The following is a 23714-nucleotide window of genomic DNA, read 5'->3' as shown; positions in this document are numbered from 1 at the left end:
TGACCGTAATTGTACCTAATTTTTACTAGATTTTGCCCGCGGCTTCGCTCACGGAATGCTCCATACATACGTCTACCCCCCATTTTGGAGAAGTGGGGGGTTTGTAAAGAGACAAAAAGTAGCCTATGTCACTCTCCATCTCTTCATCTATATGCACTTAAAAAATCACGTCAATTCGTCGCTCCGTTTTGCCGTGAAAGACGGACAAACAAACAGACACACACACTTTCCCATTTACAATATTAAGTAAGTCATTAAGTATGGATTCTGTGCTAATAAGGGTCCATGAGATTACTTTTTTTTTTGTATGAATAGGTAGACGTTTGACCACGATCACACCTGATGGTAAGTGATGATGCGGTCTACGGCGGAGCACGCTTACATATTAGATACCTACAACTTGTATTTAACATGGTGCAATAAATGATTATCATTATTACGATTATGATTATGTTCTTATAATTATATTAACGCTGAATGTAAGACGGCGCCTTACATTAACGGCCCGTAACTCAACGTGTTTTTAATCAAACTGCTGGAACTCCACTGCGGTTGCAGCCGGTAATATAATTACTCGGCTCATTAATGGAATAAGTAATAATTTGATTATTGAAGCTGATGAAGTGGTAAGGAAATTACTTTACTGTTTGGTAAATAAATTGTAATGATTTGGAAATTATAGATAATTATTTCGAATTGATTTGAGGCATAGTAAAATTAAAATTAATTTAGTATTAAGACTCACTTGTATTTTAAACTAAAAAAGTTCCCGACGAATTGAGAACATCCTCCCTTTTTTGTCGTTTAAAAATGCATATGTTGCTAGGCAGAGTGGTGGCAACTAAACTAAACTGTTTAACAAAATGGTGGCCACTGAATCACTGCTTACAGATGTAGGTAATAAATGCATCCGTTGCGTTTGCTTGTTGGGTGGGCGACATCCGGAAAATTTCGGATCACTCAGTATTAGTTACTCCTGACTGACTAGCTCAGGACCGGGACATGTGGGACATGATGATAATGATGTATTTTATGTCACTCTCGCGACCAGTTTTGGAGATCCTAGATGTAGCAGCACCCATGCTAAGAAAAATAATTTTCAATTATCCCAGGCCCCGTAGCCGAATGGCATTTCTCCGACGCCAAACGAAAGCGATACGCCGCTGGCTCTGTCGCGCCAATACGCAAGCGCGATAGAGATAGATATCTACTAGCGCTTCGTTTCGTGAGCGTTTTGTGAGCGATTGTGCCATTCGGCTAGCCACCCTGAAAAGAAACTAATTCCCCAAAAGGTTCATACATATTTCGATCTCAATTCGCCACCATATAAAGTACTTATGAATTAAAATTTTGAAAAAACCCCGACCGCGACATAGTGGACCGATTTTTTCAAACATGGCTAAGAACACTCCCGACTAACTCAACTTTCAAACAAACAAAAAACTAAATCGAAATCGGTTCATCCGTTCGGTAGCTAATACGATGCCACAGACAGACACACACACAGACAGACAAACAAACAGACAGACAGACAGACACGTCAAACTTATAACACCCCGTCGTTTTTGCGTCGGGTGTTAAAAATGGTAACGGAATAGAAAGTAAACCTTCCTACATTTATTTTTCCACCTATTCGCAATTCTGAGCAGAAATATAATAAAACTCACAAATGTAAAAAAGTGTAAAGACATTTAAATAAAATTACCAAAACTCAACGAGAAAACTCATGTATAACTTTAACCATGGGTGTTGCACTAGAATGAAGAAAATTTCTAATAAGTTCCTTTCCTTTCCAGGTAAGCATTCCTGCAGAGAGTAAGGTCGGGTAAGGTTGGGTCTACACGTGCGTGGGAAAAGCTGGGTCGACACCTGCGATTGTAAAGCTGGGTTACATCTACGTGGGTCATCGGTGATTTATAGGTAACCTATACCCAGTTTTGTGAAAGAAATATTTTTATAAATTAGATTTTTTCTTTTCTTTTCAGAGGTAAGAGTGGCGACTTTCAATCCGGAGGTCGCGGGTTTGAACCCTGGCTCGTGCCAATTCGTTTTTCAGAACTTATGTACGAAATGTCGTTTTTGATATCTTCCAGTCGCTTTTCGATGTAGGGAAACATCGCGAGGAAACCGGACAAATCCCAATAAGGCCTAGTTAGTCTATTTACCCTTCGGGTTGGAAGGTCAGATGGTAGTATCTTTCATGAAACCAGTGCCTGTGGCAAATCTTGGGATCTGGTTGTCAAAGCGTATTCAGGCTCTCGTGAGCTGTGGCGAATACCGGGATAACGCAAGGAAGATGATGATTTTACAATGGCAAAAATTCCGAAATAGCTGGAGGCCGATAGTATCGCGACGATTCCTGAATCGGTAACTTGAGCACTCCTCGTTAAAACATGACATGACACGTTATATCTCGTCAATAAAGCCTACACCATATTTTGTCCTTACCTTTTCACGAAAGGTCACAGAGAAGTGTTAAGTTTACGCGTAGGCAGCTAATCGGAGCTAATTTGCGTAGGACGGCTAAGAACACACACTTATATGCTTAGGCCTCCCTGTCTAGCCAAAGTGACAATCTTTGACGCTACTTGGTGATCGAAACGCAGTATCATTCTGTCTTGTCACTACAGCCGGTCTAGCCGAAATGATGCTAAGGGCCACTTGACTGTCAACTGTTAGATTCCATATAAAAATATGGGTTAATCTCGGGTCAACCGGGTCGGGGGTGCAAGTGACCCTAAGGAGGTCTCGTCTCGTCGCTACAGCCGGTCTAGCCGAAATGATGCTAAGGAGGGGAACATGCTTGCCTCTTCTGTATTCTTTGTAGAATACAACCTAGATGTATTCAAGTCAAGAGTGAATAGGCTATTAGCCAGTGAGCTACAACTTCGGTGTTGTCATTTTCCATCAGGTGCGGCTAAGGTCCATCATTGGTCAGTTTATAATTTTAAAAAAATGACAATCGTTGACGACAGGCTCCGATGGAAACGCAATCTGGCTCTGTAGCGCCAATACGGAAAAGCAATAGAGGTAAGTATAACGATATTATTCATATTATCGTAAACGTGTGTGCATTTGGTAACATAACCCGAAGAGCAAAGGGAAAGAGAGAGCTAGCTATATTATGCTGACAAAGCGTCGCATGTGACGTTGACTAGGCACCCTGGGGACGTTTTGTTACTGTGTACGAAGCGTGTTTTCTTAGACCCTGTTATGGAAATAAGTTATTTAATTGTGTTTACATACGCGCCCCTTTTAGGTCTTTCAAATTTTGGCTGACGGTATTCAATATTTTTTTACTAGAACGCCACACATAATGTAGTGGAATTGTTCTGTAGTGATTAAAACAGTGTAGTTATTTATAACTGTTAGAAACTGAGTCTGTGGAGCGCTGGTGGCCTAGCGTGTGACTTTCGATCCGGAGGTCGCGGGTTCGAATCCTGGCTCGTACCAATGAGTTTTCGGAACTTATGTACGAAGTGTCGTTTGATATTTGCCAGTCGCTTTTCGGTGAAGGAAACATCGTGAGGAATTCCAATACGGCTAGTTACCGTTCGGGTGGAAGGTCAGATGGCAGTCGCTTTCGTAAAACTAGTGCCTACGCCAAATCTTGGGATTCGTTGTCAAAGCCGACCCCAGGCACCCATGAGCCGTGGCAAATGCCGGGATAACGCAAGGAGGATGATGAGAAACTGAGTCTGTGATTATATTCCTCGTGAGCAAGGTTCGTATCAATATTCGTTAAAGGTATAATAGGAAACGGGGTGATTTTGATATTAGCGCTTTAACTATCCTTAATGGCCATCAGATAATATTTAGAAACTGCCAAAGCTCTCGCAAATATTAGAACTCGCTGTCTAATGTCTTGACAATATAGATATGTATCTGTTAGGCTTCGCAGCTCCGATATATTTGATGGCACTGTATGACGTCATCCAACAACAAAAAATAATTAAAAGTACCTGTAGTTTAGGTAGATATTTATGTGCCATGTATATTTCATTCTTAAATAAATAAATAATAAATATATTGGGGGACACCTTACACAGATCAATCTAGCCCCAAACCACATCTCGGACACTGGCGATCAAATATATGAAAGAGGCGCGTTCCTAGCACACAGTCTAAGCTCGTGTAGGTGAACGCGTACCATGCTTGTATGAGTGAGACATGACAGGTCGACTGTTCGCGTTTTTGACAGGCGGTAACTGTAAAGTAACCGAGAGGGGGTGGGCGGCACTTTTAGCGGGGAGCGGGAGTGGCCTTTAAGTTACTGTACGATAGTACTCTTTATTTAAACTAAGCAAAGCTTGTACCACAGTATAATAAAGAGTACTATCGTACTATAGGTTCTAGGCGACGATATACTTACTTATATATAGATAAATACATATTCTTGTTTCGACGCATCATAAAATAGTGGAATATCTAAAGCAATGACAGGTATATTTATAGACTTAAATCCAAATATAATTTATAGTCTTACCTACTAGAAAATAAGTCACACACATTTCAGTGAAACATTTTGTTACATTCAATGTGATTTATCGCCAAAACTTACAGACTAAAATAAAAGAGAAAGGTTGATAAATTGATAAAATTAAATATTGAATCCAAATAAAAAGGTAACGTCAGCTGCGAATAGTCGATAGAGCTATTAATAATGAAATTTTTTGTTTTCTGTTCACTAGATTTCTGCTTTTCCATTTAATGGGTAATGTTTCAAAGCTTTTTTTGTCCCTTATTTGTTACTTGTTAGATTTTTTTTTATTTGTTCTTACTTCATTTATATAAAATTCATCACGAACCAGAAAAATAGAAATAAAATAACGAATGATACAGTGATTTTGTACGTAGGTACTATTATTTATTTGTGTATTATTTATTTGTGTAAAAAGTACATAAGCATTACAGTTCATGACAAAACCAAGTCGCTTATATACTAAAATTACTATTAAAAATACGCATGCAGGAAATAAATATTACAGTCGTTATAAAAAATAAAAAACAAATGTCAGAAATTACTAAACTTATACAATTCAAATTCCATTAAAAAAAAAAAAAAACTATACACAAATATTATTTAAATAAATTAAATTAAAAGTTTACTAGCCAAACTACGTACAGTGACTTTTGCGGTCATAACTTGAACAACTTTTATTATGCTGAAATTTAAAAAAAAAATTGACTGTCCATAAAAATGAGCGGTATCACGTCAATCGAGATGTATGGAACCAATTGTTTTTCTCGATTTGAGCATTAGTCCCAAATAAAAGTTGTTTATTATGAGCTCAAAATTCACTAAGCAAAGTATGGCTGGTCCTTTTTATTTTACCCTGTAATAAAGTGTACCCATTTTCCCTGACATCGGCAACCCTAGTCCATACATCAAGGTGTTTAAGGGACTGACAACACCCAATTGCGTAAAATTGATGTTACTTGCGCAGTTTTTAAGACAAACTATTAGTCTTAGTAAGGCAAGTAAATTATATGTTATTATTCATTATATTAGCCGTCAAAGAAACCTTTCGTATAGCCTACATGTTAAAGTTGAAACTCGATACACGATTAAATGAAATCGGCTCGATAGAAAAAAAATTGCAAAGATTGGTCTCGAGTTCGTCATTAAACGGTTGTGTGTCGTTCAATTATTCACTTAGTTTTCTTTAGTTAATATTATAATAACAAATATATAATATACATATCTAAAACACTAACGAAACATTTTGCACAAATAATGCATCTTTCTATTTTATTTTAATATTTTTCAGCACTTTTCGTACCTATCGGCCCTCTTTTAGTGACATCGCGCTCTCACTTACTCCCATACGATTAGACAGTGTACGCTAGCGTCAAGGCCATTGGGTGCTGTCAGCGTCTTAACACCTGGGTACGTAGCCAGATGCACAAATGCTTACGATAATATCGTTATCGTAGCTCTTCCGTATTGGCGCGACGGAGCCAGACTACATTTCGATCGGCGTCTAGCGTCAATGTCATTACAGCTAGGGCGGCTGTCAGCCTTTCGACAGGTGCACGGTAAATTGACTACACAGTGATTTGCATTTTTTGCCTACTCAAACAATGTGCATTCTTATACGTGGGCCGTAGAAGTCAATATTGTGTGAATATTTTTGAATTGACTTATAGGTTCTTTACCTTTTGTCAGAGTGAGATATTATTTGAAGGAAATTGATGTTCCTTTTTGATATCTATTTGCTTTGGCATTGCTTTATGGATTAGTCTTTTGGTAAAAAATGATGATACGGTGTGTTTTTTCATTTGTTGCCGTAGTTATTTATTCAATTTCTATTTAATATGTCGCATAGAAATTTATTCCTATCCATTTGAGCAAATCGTTCAAATTCGTTTTTCAAGTTCTCAAAAATCTAATTTGACTATAACCTAACCAAAAAAAATTAAATTTTGAAAAAAAAAAAAATTTCTATCAAACATGGCTAAGACAACTCCCGACTAATTCAGCTTTAAAAAAAAAACTAAATCTAAATCGGTTCATCCATTCACGAGCTACGATGTTAGAGACCTAGATAGACATACACAGACAGACTTTTCAAACTTATATCAGCCAGTCGTTTTTGTGCTTGGAGTTAAAAAGAAAGGTAGATTACGATACGATGAACGACAGTAGGCATATTATAAATGTAATTCCATAAGAAATTTAACGATCTTTGGCAACATTTTCCCTAGCTACCGTAAAAGGGACAAAACATTTTCCGTGCAGACAAAAAACGTTCCGAACATGCGATATTTTCTCAACGAATCTTTTCGAAACGCGAATCAGCCGGAATAATGCAGCGATTTGGAACGAAATAAATTGTGCAATACGTCGCCTCTATTATGCAGAAAAGTTTTGAACGAATAGGTTTTATGTTTATTTCTAAGAATTTAAGATTTATTTTTGAAAGTTGATTGGGTAAATGTCTTAGTTTTGAATTTGTATTGTTTTAATAGGTCAGCACATTTTACTACATTTTATTCGCGTTAATAATAATATTTCCAATTTCCTTTAATTTGTCATTGACATTTTTTTTGTAAATAGGTTTTCATCACATTTGCTGTTTAAAGGTCTCATTGCGTCTACGTGTACTGAAGCATAATGTACTACTTTATTCCCAAAGGAATAATGGATTTAGTTTTAAAAATTAATACAATACGTACAATACTTCAGGCAAAGGATGTTTCAATCTGCCAAGGATTTTTGTTGCACTACCAAAATTTTACTATTAAACTATAAAAGATATTATACGGTATGAATAATGCATTTTATTTATGTTTTACAATTATTTCAATGTGTTTCGCATTTATTTAGTAAATTTAACTCAGATAAATTGTTAACAGTATGAAAAATGTCCAAGTCGTCATGTCTACAAATACAAAATAATCATACAATGAAATTGTTACCGAATATAGAAATCTTTTATACTTTTTTTACACATTAAAATAAGTAGGTACATAACTAATATGTATGTTGTTAGCTAGAATATTATTAGCGTAAGAACCTATACTATAAAAACATAATTTACTTTATATATAAAAACGAATATAAATAAGATAAACTATTAGACCCGCCTCGTTGAAACTCAATAACGGATTTGCGGAAACCGCCATCTTGAAGGGTCAATTTTCTCCAAAGAATTTGTTATTTTATAAAAAGATTTTCTATTTCACGGTAGGAAATGTTCGAAGCTAAGGAAAAGTAGAGTATAATGACCTTGAGGCAGATAATTAAGCGCCTAAAAAGCTCTTGGGATAGTTTATATTTGGCAACGAAAACATAATAATAAAATGAGAAACATTTTCATTTATACGGAACTAGCTTATGCCCGCGGCTTTGCTCGCGTAAAATTCGAAAATTGCGGAATGCTCCATACAAACTTCCACCCCCAATTTTAGGGAAGTGGGGGGTTAGAAAGCGATAAAAGGTAGCCTATAGCATTTTCCGTCCCTTCAACTATCTCCACTTTAAAAATCACGTCAATTCGTCTCTCCGTTTTGCCGTGAAAGACGGACAAACAAACAGACACACACACTTTCCCATTTATAATATTAGTATGGATTACCTTTTGTTGTATTTGAACATTTTGAACACTGAAAAAAATATATTCTCAAAAGCCATGGTATAATTTAACAAAATGAATACCTATCAACCTTTCATGCAAACAAAATTCTTGCCTAACTCGCATTTTTCCACTAACTTTATACTAAATTATACCGTTTTTCTAATTTACACCTAAAGCCAAATTCAGATTTCACAATTTGATATTATTTTGACGCGAACTTAAATATTTCATTGAACATCGCTTAAATTGCACGAATAAAAGCACGCTGTGTCTGTAATTATTAAAAGTTATATAAGACCCAATTAAAAATCCACTGAGTGACTTAATATCTAGGTGTGATCATTTTCCTAAGCATTTTACAACTATATATAACTAGTATAAGACCCACCTGACTGACAAGAATATGATTTCTTTTATAGAACATATTATTAAACATCATTTTTGAGATAGGATATTAAATAACGTTCTTTGTCTGCTGGAGTTGCTAATTACTCACAAACTTCGACCTGCTTCAATATCGTTGCTGCACTGATACAATGCGATTAACATCAGTTAACGATTCGACTTTCACCCTTCGGCTTCGGCTCTTATCGGGATCGCATAAGTGCCAGTAAGATAGATATGAAACCCGAATCGTTAACTGATCTTAATCGTACTGTAAGAAGAACTAAAATTTCATGTTGTTAAGATGTTTCTAAACGTTTTCCAAACGAATTCACAAAATCATACCAAAACCAGTTCAACCTTTTACAAATTTAGAAAACAGAATAGCACTCCTATCGTGTGTAAATAAAAGGTGTCGACATCGCATGCGATGCATTTGTTGCGTGCGTTGGCACGCCGCATGCATGCATGCTAAGATAACGTTTATTCGAAACGGAAGCTAGCATGAAATGTGGTTTAGCTGCATGGTTTCATGCTTAATTATTTGCCTGTGCTTTATTAGGATGGTGGATAAAATGGTGTCAGGTGATGAGCGGGGGCTGAAAATCAGATGCTAGTTTTACTTCTAATATTTAAATTATGAATCAAATTACTTTTCTTATTGAGCAGAGTGTCTTTCGTCAAAACTTATTAAAATACTTAAAAATAAATAAATAAATATTTTGGGGGAACCTCAGAAATCAACTTAGCCAAACTAGTGCCTAAGCCAAATCTTGGGATTATGGATGCTCAAGCGACGATATACATACTACATAAATACATACATGCCGGGATACATAGAAAGGAGGATCCATGACTGAGGAATTAAATAAATCTAAGCAGTCACATTGGTTGGAGATAAATGAGCGGGATTCGAAATTCAGATGCGGCTTATATTATGGTCACTACCGACTGAGGGTGAGGATCCAGACCGGTCGTCAAAAAATAACACAGAGACATCGAAATTTATCCTTATTAAATTATAGCCTGTAATTATTGTTTTGACGACCGCTCTGGCCTAGTGACACTAGTGACCCTGCCTGCTAAGCCGCGGTCCCGAGTTCGAATCCCGGTAAGGGCATTTTTTCGTGAGACGAGCACAGATATTTGTTCCTGAGTCATGGATGTTTTTATATTATGTATTATATCGTTGTCGTACCCACAACACAAGCCTTCTTGAGCTTACCGTGCGACTCAATCAATCTGTGTAAAAATGTCCTATAATATTTATTTATTTTTTTATTTATTTATTATCTGTTTACTATATTTTTAATGTTTAACCACAATACATCCTTGAACCCAAAGGTGATCAAAAAACATAACGTGATAAACTAAAAAAATGTAATCAAGAACCTCATCGTACAATCTAAAGCATAACTCTGACAGCCCAGCCCTGAGCAGTATTTCAAAAACTAAAGCTGCCAGCTCCAATAAGACTCAGTTTACCCTACGAAACTATGACTGAAGCACACGACAGAGTTAAAACCACGTGCCCGAAACCTGATGACCTGTATCAAACGGCCAACTGAATTTATTCAACATTCAACCGTCCCACTTACATATTAAAGTTTAAAAGTTACCCTTGTTTTACAGGTTCGCAGTTCCATATGACCTGGACTTTACTGTGACAGTTTTAGAGTGTACATTTGACTCGGCTCGTTTGAGTGACAAGGAATGTGGTAAGCTCTGCAGTTGAGCTCGCTGCCAAACTATTGGCCAACATTTCGGGCGACATTTTTGCAGGGAACTTCGGTACGGAATTTTGACGAGGTGAAATTTTATGTGGTTGGTACCCCTTCCGCAGTATTACGTAGTTAATAATGTACGAAATACTTACATGACGCGGGGCGATGTAAGTGGCTAAAATTATAGTTGTTTATATTAGAAAGACGACTCGCTTCGCTCGTCGTCGCACCTATTTTTCCACTATGAGAATTGCTTCATCTTGACGACCGATCTAGCCAAGTAGGCATTGACACTATCTGTGATATTATGAACCCGGTGGTTTCAAATCACGATTCAGGAATTCATTTGTGTGATACCTAAGGACGAAGGAACGCCATGTCCTGAGTCATGTTTTGTAGTATCTACTTTAGAAAAATTTGAAGGCCCTTATCACTTTGAGGGAGTGTCTGTACCTACCTTAATCTATCCTCATCTTGAGCACGTCTACTGCTGTGTAATCAGGGTATTACCTGCTCCATTGCACGGAAGTGTAATGCCGCATTACCACCCTTGAAGCCTTAGCATAACACGGCCGGGGTAGAATGTAATCCTTTACGTATTTTACTTACCTATTTGTGTTTATACTACCTTTTTACCATCAGCTATGTCCTGTGTAGTATTATGAACCAAATGTAAAAAAGTAATCATTTATTATAAACAACATATAATTACTGACTTACTTACTTTAATGTAAAATAAAAAAAATACAAACAATTATCTGCCTAAAATTAAAAATTCGAATAAATGTTGATTTCATTAGGAATCGGGAAAAAATAGAATGAAATTCTCAGTAGGGCTCCACAACGGGTAAAGTTGCAAGGTTCTTATGTTTTAAGAAAATCACTTTTTTATCTGCTTAAAAATTATTTCGATCTTGAATTCTCAACATGCTGAAAGACCAAGACAATCATATTTTTATTTATATACCACAAGCCTCTTATCGAATTTATTTTCTGATATTTTTGGAGAATGACTTCAATGGCCGTATTTCTTTGTATTTCTAACCAGATTACGTTCCCAACATTACAGAAGAAATCAACTGTAAACAGAATTGTTCATTTCTTTTGTCCCAAACATAATTGCAAGCAATTTTTATTTAGTTCCGCCTCTGTGGGAACGCGGAAAATCGTAAATCACCGTTTGCCGCAATGCTACGAAATGGCCTATGTCCACAAGGAATATAGGGCACCGGGGTCATAATGGTTATTTTTCAGAACATTTGTCCATAGCTAAGATGGCATTTTTTACTGGCGAACGTCATGATGCCATTTTGCCCACATGGACCATTTTTAATGCCAGCATCTGATCAGAGTGTAAGTTGTAAACGTGTCAAGCCTAGCGTCCGTTGGCTTGTTGGGTGGATAATATTCGTAATATCGTTTAAAATAATGATTATAATGATTTAAAGCAATACCTGCATTATAAAAAAAACTGTAGTTTGTGCTTTTCATTGTTTATAGCCTGACAAGATTGTATTTGACCTTCGCCACATATATTTTTGTTCTTATTTAAGGTGTCTGTAACTCTGCCGTAAAAAATATAGATAGAAATAAGGTCGTTCCATCATCGCCACCAGTACATAACCACAAAATTAAAATTTTGAAAAAACCCCCGACCGCGACATAGTGGACCGATTTTCATGAAACATGGCTAAGAACACTCCCGACTCAGCTTTCAGACAAAAAAAACTAAACCTAAATCGGTTCATCCGTTTGGGAGCTACGATGCCACAGACAGACACACACACAGACAGATAGACAGACGGACAGACAGACAGACACGTCAAACTTATAACACCCCTTCGTTTTTGCGTCGGGGGTTAAAAACAAGGCCCGACGTAAAAAAAAACATCGATGACTTCGATAAAGGCACATGATTCATGGATTTTAGGTTGTGCGGAAACAAGTAGCGAGTCTTAATACTTCCGCACATTATTGCCATATAAAAACGGTTTATAGCGACACTCTTTCAGGGTCAAATAAAAACTTGTCAGGCTTTACCTACGTAGTTTTAAATATTTTTAATATATTTATGGATTCTTGTAATTTTTTTCTTTTTTTCGCTTTTCTTTAAATTCTTTTTTAAAATACCGGTCCCTCTTTGTCTTGTAGACTTACGAACGGATGTTACAGAACAAAGAACGTTTCACTAAGAAAATAGAAATATCTGTATGTCAATAGTTTTTGGTTCACTTCTTTATACAAAAACTTGAAAACTGTCACCGATCACAAAAGATGCAGTGTGTACGGACAGTTAGCTAAAGTAAATTACGTTTCCAAGTATCTATCAGCATTACGCTTTACGATGTTTTTATTAAGTTGGAGGCGATAAAAAGATTTGCAATAAAGTTTTAAGTGGTTTTTGACATGCACCAACTTTTCTATTGTGATTGAGTTTGCTGTTAAGTCGGAAGATTCTTATGGTTAAACGCATTCCACGTTATTAGTATCAATAAAAAAATAACTATTTTTGAAAACAGTTTTAATAGAGAGAATGGCCAATGGCCTTTAAAAGTAACAAGTCGTTGTCTTGATAACGCTCCAGGAAATTTGTAAAGAGCTCAGACACCTTTTCCATGCGTGTTGCGTAGCCAAAAAGCTTTTTTTTTTTAATTGGTGATATTTTTAACGGTTCCGCAACGATGTTTATATCTGACGGTGTAGAACAGCTTTCGGTCTCGCGCGCAAAATCCATACATCTAACGCGACTTCTAGTATGCACTGACGGGCGATAGCGCAAGTTGTGTTAAACCGCTTGAGAAACCTTTGCTGGGCAATGTCCCTAGACTTCCATCCTTCTGATTACTGGATCCGTCTAGTTGCTGAGAAATGAGTCCAGGTTGTCCCACCATCTCTTTCCGTGACGACCCCTCGGGCGTTTGCGTTCTAGAGAAACCTATATAATAATAATATAAGAATTAAAATCAATAAAGGAAATACATATAGTATTGAGCTCCCACGTCCACTGCGGGGCATAAGCCTCCTCTAACGCATGAGACGGCTCGGGCTTTAGCCCCCGAAAAGAATAACCTATAGGGACAAAAAAAAACTAAATCCAGTTGAGTGAATACTGAAAATGGTTGTGAGCTTCAACTAGTTGAAACATGTCGTAAAGGTGAACGGCCTGATAATGTTCGGGCAAGGCTACTAATCAGGCCAGCTTAGCAACTAAGCAATTACAGCTTGTTAACTTAGATTTATATCACAAGTTCTAAGGATACTAGTTCTGCTTTCGGATTTTGATATAGTTTTCAAGTTTCGATCCACTACATCTTTATAAGTTTTATTTAACACAAAATCATATAAACTAAAAACTGAAATTAAACCTATAAATAAAACTAACTAACAAAAACTTACCTACAAAAATACCCCAGTTATAACCAAAAAACTCCTTTCAAGGTCGCTCTGCGGCAAGGACCCCATGACGCTGGCGGCGTTTCCTCTTTGTATCGACAGTGAGATGCGTTGACAGAGGTACGCGCCAGCCCTGGGGTCCCCTGTGGTGTCGACCAGCCGTACCAACACGTGCCGTTTTCAAGTTATTTAGAAGTAATTTGTACAGTCAACCAATTGGAACCCTAGGCCACTGTAGAACTATGTCACAGTGACGTTATAAATCAGATTGTAAGAAATCTCTTACTGTTTGTCATTTTGACATGGTTTTAGAGTGGCCTAGGGTTCCAATTGGTTGACTGTACAAAAAATAGTGCTAGGAGTAGGGCTGCGCCGAAGAAGTTGAACTGTACACAGCAAAAAAGAGTGTACAATTTTCTAATGAAATCGGCTATTTCAACGATTACAGTATTAACCAGAGCCTTTGAAGTTTGAAATAACATTAAATTATCACAATGCAAAATTAAAAAAAAAGCCCCGACATAGTGGACCGATTTTCATAAAACATGTCTAAAACTGAATTTACACCTGCAAGTTTTGAAACAAAGGTATATGCAAGAAAGAGATGCAGATATTTGCCACTCACTCTTAGTTGCGTGTCAAAACTTGAAGCAATAACTTGCAGGTGTAAATTCAGCTTTAGAACACTCCCTACCCTTTCTGTTCTGTTAACAATAATATAACAATAAATTATATCACTCGCAATCGTTATGATCAATAAGTATATATACATTAACGTTAGTATAATGTATTTATGACGAATGACATTATGAACATAAGTCATTCGAAGTTACGATAGTTATTAACATAAAATTGTTATAAATAATGATCATTATAATGTAAAATTGTATGAGAAACATTTTCGGACTACCAATAATCTATATACCAATTTTATATGAACTTTGGCGCACCCCTCCCTACTAATTCAGCTTTCCAACAAAAAAGAAACAAAATCTAAATCGAGTCGTCCGTTCGAAAGCTACGATGCCACAGACACTCACACAGACAGACAGACACGTCAGACTTATACACCCGGTCGTTTTTGCATCTGGGGTTAAAAAAGAACTCTCTATGAATCATAATTTGTAGACATGCTTCTACAGCGTGTCATAATTATATTTACTAAAGTACCTTTAAGGTGGAGCCCCGAAGGTCGCTAGCTTGAATGTCAAAGTAATTTGGGTGTGGCGTGTGGTTAGGCTAAAATAAAGTTGGTATTTGGGTCCCCCCACATCTAGCGTCTCGCGAACGTCGTCGCCTCTCCAACGCCCGCGCGGCGTCGACGCCGCGCTTCCGCAGCGTCGACGCGACGTTGCGGCGCCTCTCGAACGTCGACGTCGCAGTGACGTCCGCGCGGCGTCGACGCCGCGTTAGCGCCGCGCCTCCTCGACGTCAGTGGCAATAAACCAAAAGTAGCTTATACGTTAGTTGGTATGCCTTAACCAATTTTTTGAAAAGTTATTTCTATAATGTAGGTGCATCAACTTGTTTACAGAGGGTCTGTGGCCTGTGTTGTATCAACTACGTTTGACGTATTGCTTCCCTGTCACACTTACGATTTCCAAGTGCGACAAATGTGTCAAAAGGTTCACGGCAGGCCCTCCTCAATGAATGCTCTTGACACGTATCTTTATCTAGGTAATCATCGGAAAAACTGTCATTTCATAGAAATATTGTAAAAACACTAAACAGAGAATGTGTCGAAGAAACGAGAGCAAAAAGCAATATTTACGCGTCTAGCGACCGTCATGATGCAGAAATTGAAGGTTTTGATTAGTAGTTTACGTTTATTTGCCATAATTTGTTAGTTACTAAAAATACCGCGATTCAGATTACAAAATTAAATATCGGTTTTGAAATCTACCCCAAAAATCCCGAGATACTCCCGGTATTAGAAGCTCTAGCTGGACGTTGGTAGCCGCTGGCATCGCGGAGGCGCTGCGCGAGCGCGGCGTTGGCGCGGCGTCGACGCCGCGCGGACGCCACTGCAACGTCGACGTTCGAAAGGCGCTGCAACGTCGCGTCGGCGCTGCGGGAGCGCGGCGTCGACGCCGCGCGGGCGTTGGAGAGGCGACGACGTTCGCGAGACTTTTTAGGTGTCTGCGCTTTAGACACGTCTTTTAATCGAGTTTGTATATTTTGAGACTAAATGTTTGGGTAATAAGATGTAAAGTTTTGCTTTTGTGTTTAATAGATCGTTCGTGCTTGCGTTTTTGCGAAATATGAGCTCTGCTTATTTCTGAACATATATGTAAAAGTATTATGAATGTAGATTAATAATCTCAAGATGAATAAATAATTTAATTATGATCATGATTTTGATATATGAGGCCAGGGGCAATGGAGGGTTGCTCTCATGATTTTGTCGTTTATAAAACCATAAAAATATGTATGTATGTAAACACTTTATTGTACATAAGATGAGTTAGGACATAGAAATACAGTATAGTTATGGTGTACAAAGGCAAACTTATCCCTATAAGGGACCTCTTCCAGCCAACCTTTGAGCGAATTGAGAGGAAAAACTACTTAAAACGATAGACAAACGAACACTATGTACTAAAAAGAAAAATGTATATAGTTCAATTACTACCCCAGTAATAATTAGAATAGTCTGCATATATTAGAGTCAGGTTTGCACTGTTGTAGAGCTGTGCAGCTGATTCTAGTGGGCGAGAAATAACAATTCCATGTGTGGCCGGGTGAACAACCATTTATTTTATATACTCACACGTATGAATCAAGAATGAATTCAAGAAGACATTTTTTTTTATTGTAACCAAACGTTTCCATAGCAATCGCTACATAGACAAAAATAAGGTTTAATTTCTGTTGGATCCTCCAACATGCACTACTAGAGCTCAAGCGATGACTACTACCACCTGTCATGTATGTAAATCTCTCGGAGAGATATAGATATAAATATGTTATATATTGGGATTCATGGTCTAGTAATGTATGTACACTAAATTATTGGATTATATGTATTGTGTATGTCACGGCTCTCGGAAAATAATATTTAAAACTATTATTTTATCAAGCAGTAACGTCTGCCAGCGTGAATTACCATAAATTTACTAATCGCGTCGCGGGTTCGAGTCCTGCCGGGTGTATATGTTTTCAATTTTCCTTTAATCAATTATCAAGTCAAAATTTTCTTCCATATTACTAAATTCAGTATTGATCAAATAGGCTAGTTTCCTACTAGTCAAATCAGCTTCTTTTCAAGAACTGTCAAAACTGCTAATATGGAATTACTATGAAATACTGAGGAGTGACGTTACGTTCAATTCATGTACTTTATATGTTTCTCTTTCACTTATTAAATAGAAATTATGTTTAAACATAACTACTGTCCATATTTTTCTTCTAATTATGTGGTGCTGTATTTCGTGCACTAGGTACACAAAATATTTTATTTAAAGTAAAGAAAACTAGCCTATTACACAAAGCCATATTTTTGATCGGAACCCTGTCTGGATTACGTAATTACCAAGTTCAACATCGGGGAATAGATTGGACAAAGGCAAATCCACTTAGATAGTGAAAGGGAAGGGTAGTGGATTAAGGTGTAAGTTTTTGATGTTTTACTCGATGGCATGAATTTCGCCGATACTAATTAATGTAATTTTTGGTTCTAGTGATGAACTGTTTGGGACACTATTCGCTTTTTCCTGACTTACAATTGTACGCGTAAATAGTTAACTAGTTACATAGGTACTGTTATGTAAGTTATTAATAAAATATTGATTCTTAAAATTTATTAGAATAACTTAGGTACCACGGGGCAAACTCGACTGGGGGCCCATTGTGACTCATCCATTTTTTCCATTATTACACTATGATGTTGAGTTTTACATGTATCCACTGAACATGCCTACCATAACCATATGTATAACTGGTGAACGCTCTATTTAATAATGCAAACATTATAAAATATGGAAAAAATGGACCAGTTACATTTGCCCTCCAGTCGAAATTTGCCCCGCTGTACCTTAACACATTTTTTTTGGAGGAAATTCCATGACCAAAATGACTTTAGAAATTAGGTAGCGACTAAAATTGGTCCGGAAATTCAGTCCCAATATTATCAGAAATGCCTTTGAAATCCTTCGGTTTCCGTTTTAGTACCTCGTATATGTATAACCATTTAAACTTGAATGGTTGGACATCAGAACACGTTACCGCAAGGGGTTTCTGGTGATGTTACTCTCTAGCGCGTGTGTTACCTCAAATGGACCAGTATTACTTGAGTCATGAGATCCATGAAGAGGCATCTCGGGTAGCAGTCGATGGTAAACTAAAATTAATAGCTGCTACTTTTAGTTTACTGACGGACTTAAATGATCTTCGACTTAAGGTTTCGCAATTTTTTGTGGATGTTGTGCTACAAGTATACGGGCATTTTCAGAATTTAGGACCCCTACACTGAGAGAAAATACAACCAGTTTTCATGTTCGTTCAACAAGTTTTTTGGTTAAAATAGCGCCTACGTGCTCTTTGGTTCAATCAACAAGCTACTTGTCATTTGAATCGGCAATATATTTGAATCAACAAATCGATTTTATAAAAACAACCTGACACATATTGTTTTAAACATACGTTTGGCTGATTCAAACGGATAAACCGCAACAAGTCGAACTTGTTAAATTCACATTGCAAATTTCTCTCAGTGTAAATAGCGTAAGTCGTTAACAAAAATTAACTCACTGTCAGTTTTGTGACGATATTTAGGCATGAAATTTCAATAACAATATTGTCTTTGTGTAAGTTTAAGAGCTAATCATATCATTTTTATTGAATAAATAAGCAAATAAAGTAAATAATAAGTACAAACAAAAATCCACAGCACAGGCTTCGTCAAATATAGTATCTATGTCATGTCAAGTAGGTTATTAACATATATATATATATAAAAAGGAACACAACATACACCTAAATCTAAAATAACCCTCCCTGGATCGTACCTGGCTCAAACGTCCCCATTATACCCGCCGCATTTCCCCGCTGAACTGCAATGGAGACCTGTAATTGGACCAGATACGACCCAGAACGAGGATCGCAGCCCCTCTCCCGCAAACGACGCCCTAATTCCCTGAAAAAGGAGCGAGCCTCTGAACCCCAAGGCCCCGCTGTCTCAATTGCCACCGGCACAAAGTCATAAGCGGTTTCCAACGCGGAGTACTTTGTGTGCTTAGACTTTGCCGCGGACTCCGCCACTGAGCCAGCACAACTTGTAGTCTGCCTCAAATGGGATGCAGCGTAAGTGCTGACACAAGTTGCATCCCACACGAGACAGCGCCCCCTTCGCCACGGAACCAAGGTCAGTCCGTCTGGCCGTTTGCCGTCTGTGCGACTCAACCCCGGTGGCTCCAAGACGCAAGGCACATTGGCAGAGACCAACGCGCGACGCACGATCTCGTTAATTGAGTGATGCCTCGGGAACCGCCCAGCACACCTTTGGCAACTAAGGCCGTGGTGCCCATCTTCCTCAACCATCACTCCACAGAGCTAATCTACATTCAGAATGTGAAAAAAGTAGATTTTTAGACAGATTTTATGCCTAATTGTCGTCACAAAATTTTTGTCAACAACTTACGCTAATTGGGGGAGCCAAAGTCTGTGAATGCCCATACAGGCGATATAAATAATATGCCTCATTTTAATAAATTAAAAATCTAAAATTTAAAGAAGAAGTGATTCAGTCTAATAGCGAAAAGAGGTTCATCTCCTTGTTAAACCGATAGCGAACACTCAAATTCACATTATATTCAGCAATCCTCGAATGTGTACTAAAATTAACAGAAAGATTTGTTTGAAAAATCAGCAAAATAAACGCTAAGCACTATTATATACTGGACGAAACTCATGAAAGAGGTTTTAAGGCACGCGAAATATTATTTACAATTTCGGAAGTACCTACTTAGTATGTGCGGAAGAAAGGAAAGTCCAATACATTCCATTCCATAATTATCTTTTCTCTGCACTTAATACTAGGGTCGTTGTCGAACTGAATGCTCGTTAGTCCACAGTAACACCGCACGTCAAGGGGCCGCAGGAAATGAACCCGAGCCGAGTGCAGAGCAAACCGAGTTACCTGCACTCGCGTCCGTACATTGTGGCCAGCGTCTTGATGAAACCCTGCGCGCCGATTCGAAATAGAGTAACTCGCAAGATGGTTCAGCTGATTTGGATGCTGATTTTGCAAAATATATAATACCGTGATATGTTTTGCTGAAATCTGTCTCAAAATATTGGCAAAACGAAAATTTTCAAAGAGGGGAAAAATATACCCTTTTATGAAGCATCATATCTCAAAACTTGTTTGAGATACGGCACTGCAAGTAGGCTCAGATGTTTTAAATTTAATGTTTTTATTTAACTTAATTGAAATAATTTAACTTTCAACTCTGTAAAGCAACTTATTGTCTAAAATTTCCAGTTTTTAAATGACACTGCAAAAACTAAAAAAAATCCGATTTTTTTGCTTGCAAAACATACTCGTAGTTTCATACTCCCCCAAGAACCCTAAATGTGTCGCTTAACTTCAAACTTGTGTAAATCCATTCTGCTATAAGGTTGATTATCTTTCAGATCAATGTTATATTTTTTATGTTATCAACCTTAAAGCAGAATGGATTTACCCAAGTTTGAAGTTAAGCGACACAAATAATATACCAACAATTGTTTTTTAGCAGATTTTCGTGTAAGATTTGACTGGTCTATAAGCTCTTTTGTCATAAGCTCTGCTGCTTCGCTCTTATAAGGGCTAGACTGTTTATTGACTCAGACTCTAGTTGAAGCAGCAAAAGGGATTTACTCATTGGAGTAATCTCTAGAGTCAGGCTCTTTGGTGGAAGGAATTGGTTTAGGAGTTACGAGGAATCTATCTTTCAAAGTTATCACATACATCTTACCTAAGTACGTCAATTGTCTCACTATACCTAGTGAAGGACAAAAAAGTAAAATATAAACATTATTAGTTAATATTAAATAGGTTTTTGTAGCCTACCGCGGTTCAATGATTAGAGATATTCGTAAAATATATGGCAACAGCGATAATATTTTTTGGTGTGACGATTGCCCGGGCCTAGCCGGGGTTCAACCCGCTACCTCCCGATAGAAAGCCGCTCTTTCCGCCAGGCCACCAGGCGGTTATGTAGGTATATACAAATAAATTGTTCGATAAAATTACCAGTGCTTGAAGCTACGGAAATTCGCTTAAATTGGACGCTTTGCGTTTCCCTAAAAACCTAGTTGCCTATAAATCAGTTTAACTATAAAAAATACCTCACAATAAAGTGGCTTTTTATGGCCGTAAACTCGCCTGTTAAAAATGTTTTCTATACGATATTTTGTGGGAGTTGTTTTTATATGCGCTATATTTTAGCCACTAAATGAGAAGGGAAGTTGTAAATTTAAAAAAAGGAAGTTATGTTTATGGTCAAACAAATTGGTGAAAGAAGGATTACGCCACAGTGTTCATTGTGCCATTTTTTCCTGACTGAAAATAAAGTTTTAATATTCTTTTTATAAATACATGAGAAGTCTCAGGCATACATAGGCACCTTATACTTATAGCATTAATTAAATTATTATCATCATTTTCTTGTCCTGTTCCCATTATTTGGGGTCGGTGCAGCAGATTTTCATCCTCCATTCCTCTCTATCAGCCGTAATTTCCATACCTCTATCTAGACGTTTCACTTTCATATCATTGTTTGCACATTCCATCCATCTTTTCTTAGGCCTTCCGCTACCGTTGTCACCATTCACCTTCATCTGTGTTTCAAAGTTTAAATAAAAAATAAGTCCCAATTAGATATGGCAGGTACTGTACTGGATCACAAGGACCTTTACAATCGATTCACTGTAATGGAGCAAACTTTTTAACAAGCGTCCACAGACTTATTAAATGTTTACGTCAATTGGTTACGACAATACAATTAAAAAGTTTTGGTAAAAATATTAATTTTAACTTTACTCGACGAGCGCGCCGTTCCCAGCAGTAAAATACCTTTCATTTGTGTTTTACCTGAAATGAAATTATTTAATTACATATTATAATTATTAAACCGCCATATCATGACATTAGTTGTCAAGGTTGTGAGCCGTGGCAAAGCCAGAATAATGCAAGGAGATTGATGAATTATTTAACCAGTCTAGTATAAATCGCGAAATTATTTTACTTTCTACCAATATTTAGGAAGATTTAAAATATAGAATGAGCGAGAATCGGGCTGCTGGGCCACTTGCACCAACTAGGGTTAAGCCAACTAACACCGGGTTAACCACTAACACGGGGTTAAACTAATAATTTGTGTTGCACCATTAAAGTTTAGGGTTTAACTCTGGGTTAAATTGTTAAATATTTAACCCGCCGACGACGCAGGGTTAAATCGCTAACTCTGGGTTAGTACTAGTAAAATGGCGCACAATTTGGAAATTTCTTTGACGTGTTGTCGGAGAGAACAAATAAATATGATCAACGACTTATTATTATTTTCTGACGACGATGAAGAAATCATAGAATACATCAGCACGGATTTTTACGACCGAAGAATCGCAGAACGTACCGATTACTTTAATACACATAGAGATAAAGAGTTTCACAGAAGGTTTCGATTAGAAAAACACAGTGTCGCATTTTTATTGAATAAAATCAAACACAGATTGCAATACGTAAATCCCAATATCAGGTAAGTAAAGACGTTTTCACCACACCAGCTGGTAAAGGCTTACTTTGCTGATTTCATTTAGTTTGATGTTTTAGGTATAGTCAGTATTTTGTTCGTGTTGGTGTGGTGAGAAATTTTGTGTTTCTCTACTACCTATATTTTGTGTTTCGCCTGCTCGGGTATCAATATTGGCACGTTCGGTTAAACAACAATTTTGGCCCCTTGTAAAACAAATAACTATTGTTTTCTGGAACCTACCATATTGAATATAAGTACCTACTCGTATGTTTGTTATGAGTAGGTAAAATACAAACCTACTATTTTATTTTCAGTGAAGCCTTGTCACCTATGAATCAATTACTATGCACACTACGATATTTTGCCACTGGAAGTCAACTTGTGACTTGTGGAGATTTCATTGGTGTGCACGAATCGACCGCATGTAGAACAATTCATAAAGTAACAGATGCCATAGCCCGGTTGTACCCAGAATTCATAGTTATGCCTCGCACAGAAGAAGAGCTAAGACAAGCTGCAATGAAATTTTATCAAATTGCTCGGTTTCCACGTGCTATTGGAGCTGTAGACTGCACTCATGTACGAACGAAATCTCCAGGTATTTACCTCTATTCTCTACTTCAATCGCCCATATAAAAGTTTAGACATTACATATATTATGATGGACAGGTACTTAAAACCAGAGTTGAAATTTGTTATTAATTATTTTAGGAGGAGAAACTGCAGAGATATATCGGAACAGGAAGGGTTACTTTTCAATGAACACCCAAGCCATCTGTTCTGCTGATCTACTGTTTACCGATGTTGTTGCACGCTGGCATGGGTCTGCACACGATTCTCACATTTGGGATAATAGTAATCAACGCAGACATTTTCTTCAAGGAACATATGGAAATTACTGTCTGCTTGGTGATTCGGGATATGCACAAACGCCATTTATGATGTGACACCTCTCGGAAATGTGACATCTCCTAGTCAATCTCTATATAACGAGTCACAGATCAGAACTAGGAATGTTATCGAGCGTACCTTTGGTATTTGGAAGCGAAGATTTCCTATTGTTAGCAGAGGTATTCAAGTCCATTTAAGCAGAGTACCGGGAATAATCATCGCTACATGTGTGTTGCATAATATTGCTCGTCTGCAAAATGATCTTGAACCACCTGTTGACCCAGAATATCCTCCAATATTGGACAATACATCAGATGAGATTGCAGTGGTGCCTAACAATAGATCGGGTGTAAATACAGCAGGACAGAACGCTCGTCAGGTACTGATTGAGCAACATTTTGGGAGATTAGCTTAATCAAGTTAAACTTATTAAATAACGGTCTATCGTTGCAATTATAATAAGGCCTTATGTAAGAACTTTCAGGGTGTAATTTCGATTTTCGATG

General features: G+C 37.4%; 1 protein-coding gene across 1 annotated transcript; it reads left to right on the top strand.

The window, feature by feature from the left end:
* The first annotated feature begins 21874 nt into the window (after positions 1-21874).
* On the top strand, positions 21875-23624 carry LOC125225675 (putative nuclease HARBI1). The gene is given in 4 exon segments (XM_048129490.1): positions 21875-22320; positions 22632-22915; positions 23029-23240; positions 23243-23624. Coding segments are annotated over 4 exon segments (1149 nt in total). The 5' UTR covers positions 21875-22048; the 3' UTR covers position 23624.
* The last annotated feature ends 90 nt before the right edge of the window (positions 23625-23714 follow it).

This window comes from Leguminivora glycinivorella, chromosome 4 (assembly GCF_023078275.1).
Source record: "Leguminivora glycinivorella isolate SPB_JAAS2020 chromosome 4, LegGlyc_1.1, whole genome shotgun sequence".
Classification (NCBI taxonomy): Eukaryota; Metazoa; Arthropoda; class Insecta; order Lepidoptera; family Tortricidae; genus Leguminivora; species Leguminivora glycinivorella.
Note: the sequence above shows the minus strand (reverse complement) of the source record. Positions and strands in the feature narration are given on the sequence as shown.